We start from the raw sequence: 6,002 nt of genomic DNA, 5'->3' as shown, positions 1-6,002 counted from the left end.
CATCCACACACACACACTAACCCCTACACACACACACTAACCACCCGCCTTGATATTATTATTAAATGGCTCCTTTTACCCCATCTCCGCCCTATCCACTCACGCGTACGCCCAACTCGCAGGCGCGTCTAGAGAGGGAGTGGTTGGGCGGGGGGGGGGGGGGGTAGAGAGAGAAGGCAGAGAGAGAGGGGGCAGAGACAGAGAGGGGGCAGAGAGAAAGAGAGAGAGGGGCAGAGAGAAAGAGAGAGAGGGGCGGAGTGAGGGTTGGAAGAGAGGGGGGAGAGAGGGGTGAGGAAGAGAGGCCAAGTTAGAGAGAGGCGGGGAGAGCGAGGGGAGGGGGTAGAGAGAGGAGGGGGCAGAGAGAGGACGTGAGGGTGGGGGGAGTGGTGTAGGCTGGGGAGGGGGGAGATGGGGGGTGGAAGAGAGGCCGGGTGGAAGAGAGGCAGGGGGGAAGAAAGTCCCAACTTGCAGGCGAGTCTAGAGAGGGAGATGGGCAGAGAGAGGGGGCAGAGACAGAGAGAGGGGGGAAGAGGGGGTCATTAGCGCATCGTTTTTTCGAGAAGATGTGACAACACACAAACAAATAAATAAACACACACACACAGATCCAAGATCAGAGTTTTATAATTATGGAAATAGATAGATACAGATGTAGAGGAAAGCGTTTCAAGTACAAATTTACTGTCACATGTGCCAATTAAGGTACAGTGATATTTGAGTTCCCATACAGCCATACTAAGTAAAAAGCAACAAGACACACAGCCAAATAAAATAAAAATGTAACAGAAACATCCACCACAGTGGAATCCACATTCCTCACTGTGATGGAAGGTAATAAAGTTCAATCATCTTCCTCGTTTGTTCACCCGTGGTCGGGGCTGTTGAACCCTCCGCAGTCGCCGCTGCTGACGCTCCGATGTCCGAAGCCGTCGTATCGGGTCGACGGAAACTCCGGCGTCCACAGGCCCCGAGGTTGGAGCTCCTCACGGGCGATCCTCAGCAAAGGAGTAAAATCACATCACCGTCGAGGTAAGTGACTGAAAAAAGTTTCCCCCAATTTCCTCCAGCCCCCCTCCCCCCATGTAAAACAAACCTAGAAACAATAAAACATACTTAAAATACGGGAAGCGGTGACTTGGATTAATCCTGACGCCTTTCGCCAGCGAGAAGAAGACAGAGGAATGACGAAGAGTTGGCCCATGAGGGAGAGGGGGGATGACCGTTTAATTGGGATAATTCAATGTTCATGTCATTGGGCTGTAAGCTATGAGGTGCTGTCCCTCCAGTTTGTGTGTCACCTCACTCTGGCAATGGAGGAGGCCCAGGACAGAAAGATCAGTGTGGGAATGGGAAGGGGAGTTAAAATGGTTGGCAACCGGGAGATCCAGCAGGCCTTGGCGGACCGAGCGCAAGTGTAGGGTGAAATGCGCGCCTAGTCTAGATACAAGGAACAGCAGATGCTGGTTTACACAAAGAGACACAATCTCCTGGAGTGACTTGAACCTCTGGAGAGCATGGACAGGCAACATTCTAGGTCAGGACCCTTCTTCAGACTGCTTGGAGTGTTCGCCTTAGATTCCCTTCCCTCTACAGATGCGGCCTGACCCACTGAGTTCCTCCACCACTTTAGAGGGAATGGACAGACCACGTTTTGAGTCAGGGCCCTTCTTCAGACTGATTGGAGAGGGTGGGGGGAGGAAGCTGGAAAAGAGTTGGGGGCTGGACAAAGCCTAGCAAGTGATAGGAGGACACAAAATGCTGGAGTAACTCAGCGGGACAGGCAGCATCTCTAGAGAGGAGGAATGGGTGATGTTTCAGGTTGAGGTTCAGAAGTGATCGGTGGATATAGGTGAGGAGACACAAGAAACCGCAGATGCTGGAATCTTGCATAGAACACAATTTATTTAGATGCACAGAATCTCTTGCCCAGAGTGGGGGAATAGAGGACCAGAGGACATGGGTTCAAGGTGATGGGGGAAAGATTTAACAGGAATCTGAGGGGTAATCGTTCAACAGAGGGTGGTGTGTGTATGGAACAAGCTGCCGGTGGAGGTAGTTGACGCTGGGACTATCCCAACGTTTAAGAAATTGTTATAGACAGGTACATAGATAGAACAAGTTTGGAGGGATATGGACCAAATGCAGGCAGGTGGAACTAGTGTAGCTGGGACATGTTGGTCGATGTGGGCAGTTGAGCCGAAGGTCTTGTTTCCACAGTGTATCACTCTATGACTCTAACATGAAGTGCTGCAGTAACTCAGCAGGTCAGGCAGCATCTCTGGAGAACATGAATAGGTGACATTTCACACAGTGCTGGAGTAACTCAGCGGGTCAGGCAGCATCTGTGGAGAACATGGATAGGCGACATTTCGGGTCAGGACCCTTCTTCAGACTGACACAATGTTAAGAGGTGAGGGGGTGATCGGCAGATGAGTGAAGTAAGTGCAGAGGCGAGGGTAAATAAGAAGATAAAAAGATGTGAGATAAGGAGAGAGGAATGTATATGTGCAGCTTTAAGGGACATTGGTCAGGTAGCATTTGGAGTATTGCATACAGTACTGGTCATTCCATTACAGGACTGATGTGGAGGCTTTGGGGAAGGTGCAGAGATTGTTAACCAGAATGGTTTAAAAACAAGGAACTGCAGATGCTGGTTTCCAAAAAAGGACACAAAAAGCTGGAGTTACTCAGCGGGACAGGCAGCATCTCTGGAGAGAAGGACTGTGTGACATTTCAGGCTGAGACTGAGGAGGGTCTCGACCAGAAACATTACCCATTCCTTCCAGCATTTTGTGTCTACCTAAACAGTGCCTATCTATCCACGTGCGGTGTGCCAGCAGGCTGGAGGAGCGGGCAAAGGCCTTGCCACAGAGCGGGCAGGTGAAGGGGCGCTGGCCGGTGTGGACTCGCCAGTGCTGCCACAGGCTGGACATGCGGGTGAAACCCTTGCCACACTCAGTGCACACAAAGAGTCTCCCTTCGGTGTGTATCCGCTGGTGCTCCCACAGCCCCCGTGCTCTCTTGTCACAGTGGGAGCAGCTGCTCGCCGACGTGGGTCCGCCGGTGCTGCCGCAACCCCCGCGAACTGTCAAACGACTCACCACAGTACGGGCAGTCGTAGGGCTGGCCACTGGTGTGCACGTGCTGGTGAGACAGGGCGTGGGAGGCCATGGCAAAGCGCTCTCCACACACCGGGCTGGGGACGGGACGGTTGCCGGCGTGCACCCGCTGGTGCATCAGCAGGCTGCAGGACTGGGTGAAACCCTTGCCGCACTGGGCACAGGTGTAGGGGCGCTCGCCGGTGTGGATGCGGTGGTGCTTCAGCAGGTTGCTGGAGTCGGTGAAACCCTTGCCACACTGGGTGCAGGTGTAGGGGCGCTCGCCGGTGTGCGTGTGCTGGTGCTGCAGCAGGTTGCAGGAGTGGGTGAAACCCTTGCCGCACTGGGCGCAGGTGTAGGGGCGCTCTCCGGTGTGGGTGCGCTGGTGCTGCAGCAGGTTGCCGGAGTGGGTGAAACCCTTGCCGCACTGGGCGCAGATGTAGGGGCGCTCTCCGGTGTGGGTGCGCTGGTGCACCAGCAGGTTGCTGGATTGGGTGAAGCCCTTGCCACAGTCGCTGCAGGTGAAGGGCCGCTCCCCAGTATGCACCCGCCAGTGCATCTTCAGGCCCTTGGACAACTTGAAGCCTTTGCCGCAGTCGGAGCAGGTGAAGGGCCGCTCACTGCTGTGCACCCGCAGGTGGTCGCGCAGCCCCGACAAATGGGTAAAGCTCTTGCCGCATGTGGAGCAGCCATGGGGCTCCACGCCCGTGTGCACTTGCCGATGGACATTCAGGTCACTCGTCGTCTTGAAAGTCTTGTCGCACTCTGAGCAGTTGAAGGGGGGTTCTCCTGTGTGCACCCGCCGGTGGACCTCCAACTGGCTCGGTCTCTGCCAGACCTTGCCACACACGTCGCATTCATAACGCTTCTCCTTATGGCGTCCCGTCATGTGGTCCTTCATCGAAGATCAGCCCTCGAAGCTCAGCCCACACACCGAGCGGGGGTGGGGGCTCACCGGCACCCTGGCCGCCCTCAATAGCCGCTCACGTCCATGTCTCTCCTTCCACAGCAACTGCTCCTAAACCCTGCAGGAGGGGAACACAGAGGGTCAACAAGCTGGCAAACAGGACATTACTAGCGCATATTGAGTGTGTTTATGGCGGAGGAAACCGTTATATAATTCTGCACAGCACACTGGCGCACCGGTACAGTTGCCGCATCACCGCCAGAGACCCGGGGTCGATCCTGACTATGGGTGCTGCCTGTGCGGAGATTGTACGTTCTCCCCTTGACCTGCATGGATTTTTACTCTGGGTGTTCCGTTTCCTCCAACATTTCAAAGACGTTCAGGGTTGTAGATTAATCGGCCTCCGCAAAACTGCAAAATTGTCCCTAATGTGCGTGGGATAGTGCTAGTGTACGGGGTGATCGCTGGGGGCGCGGACTCCATGGGCCAAAATACCTGTTGTTTCCACGCTGCATCTCTAAACTAAACTAAACCAAAGAAGGGTGATGACCCAAAACGCCACCCATTCCTCTCTCCACAGATGCTGCCTGACCCGCTGAGTTACTCCAGCACTTTGTGTCTATCTTCTCCACAGATGCTGCCTGACCCGCTGAGTTACTCCAGCACTTTGTGTCTATCTTCTCCACAGATGCTGCCTGACCCGCTGAATTACTCCAGCACTTTGTGTCTATCTTCTCTCCAGATGCTGCCTGACCCGCTGAGTTACTCCAGCACTTTGTGTTAGAGTGATACAGCGTTGGAAGAAAGCCCTTCGGCCCAACATGTACCCACACTCCTAGATCCCTCGGCTCCACATAATCCGCAAGGCTCAGAGTTATACAGTCGTAGTGAGACCACACCTGGAGTATTGTGTGCAGTTTTGGTCCCCTAATTTGAGGAAGGACATTCTTGTTATTGAGGGAGAGCAGCGTAGGTTTACAAGGTTAATTCCCAGGATGGGAGGGACTGTCATATGCTGAGAGAATTGAGCGGCTGGGCTTGTACACTCTGGAGTTTAGAAGGATGAGAGGGTATCTTATTGAAACTTAAGATTGTTAAGGGTTTGGACGCTAGAAGCAGGGCACATGTTCCCGATGTTGGGGGAGTCCAGAACCAGGGGCTAGTTTAAGAATAACGGGTAATCCATTTAGAACAGAGACGAGGAAACACTTTTTCTCACAAAGAGTTGTGAATCTGTGGAATTCTCTGCCTCAGAGGCAGCTAGGTAGGGCTCTCAAAGATTGCGGAGTCAAGGGATATGGGGAGAAGGCAGGAACGGGGTACTGATTCGGGATGATCAGCTGGCTCAAAGGGCCGAATGGCCTACTCCTGCACCTATTGCCTATTGCCCCAGTGCCCCACCATTCACAGTGAAGATCCTGCCCTGGTTTGACTTCCTAAACTGCAACACCCTCCCCATCCCCAAACAATGTGACCTCCTCCCTGTGGCTCCCAACCCCTTACCTCTGCCGCCTCCTGCTCCTCACCCCCCTTTGATCCCTCCCCCCTCCTCCTCACCCCAAACAGTGTGAACCCCCACCAGGCTCCCTACCCCTTCCTTGACCCCTCTCTCTCCCCCTAGTTCCCTGCCCCCCCCCCCCCATTGATCCCCCTCGGCACCAAACCCACTCCCCCTTGAATCCCTCCCCCCCCACCTTTGCTCCCTGTTCCCCTCGTTACTCACTTAAACCCTTTTCTAACCCCCAGCCTCCCACTCCCTCCCTGACCCTCTGCCCTCATTCCTGTCGCTCTCAGCCTCCCACCACTCAGATCTCTCTCTCTCGTTCTCTCTCTCTCTCGTTCTCTCCCTCTTTCTCTCTCTCTCTCTGTCTCTCACTCACTCACTCACCGTCCAGTGCGGGTCGGCTCCATCTTTGGCCGTGACGTCATTTCCGGCTGAGGCCGCCCCGCTGCTCGACCTGGCAGCCTGCGGGGCAACGGTCCGGGGGCAGCGACGT

At 54.6% G+C, this 6,002-nt stretch overlaps 1 protein-coding gene and 1 long non-coding RNA gene across 2 annotated transcripts; both read right to left on the bottom strand.

Moving 5' to 3' along the window:
* Positions 1 to 606: 606 nt before the first annotated feature.
* On the bottom strand, positions 607 to 1,284 carry LOC116982143. The gene is made up of 2 exons (XR_004414367.1): positions 1,114 to 1,284; positions 607 to 995 (listed from the first exon to the last, which is right to left on the bottom strand). It is a non-coding gene; the product is annotated as an uncharacterized LOC116982143 (long non-coding RNA).
* A 1,090-nt stretch (positions 1,285 to 2,374) lies between these two features.
* LOC116982272 (zinc finger protein 239-like) lies at positions 2,375 to 3,966 on the bottom strand (the record flags this gene model as incomplete). The annotated part of the gene is made up of 2 exons (XM_033035548.1): positions 2,375 to 2,392; positions 3,226 to 3,966. Coding segments are annotated over 2 exons (759 nt in total), but the record flags the coding sequence as incomplete, so codon positions are not given.
* Positions 3,967 to 6,002: the final 2,036 nt, after the last annotated feature.

This window comes from Amblyraja radiata, chromosome 16 (genome assembly GCF_010909765.2).
Source record: "Amblyraja radiata isolate CabotCenter1 chromosome 16, sAmbRad1.1.pri, whole genome shotgun sequence".
In the NCBI taxonomy this organism is placed as follows: Eukaryota; Metazoa; Chordata; class Chondrichthyes; order Rajiformes; family Rajidae; genus Amblyraja; species Amblyraja radiata.
Note: the sequence above shows the minus strand (reverse complement) of the source record. Positions and strands in the feature narration are given on the sequence as shown.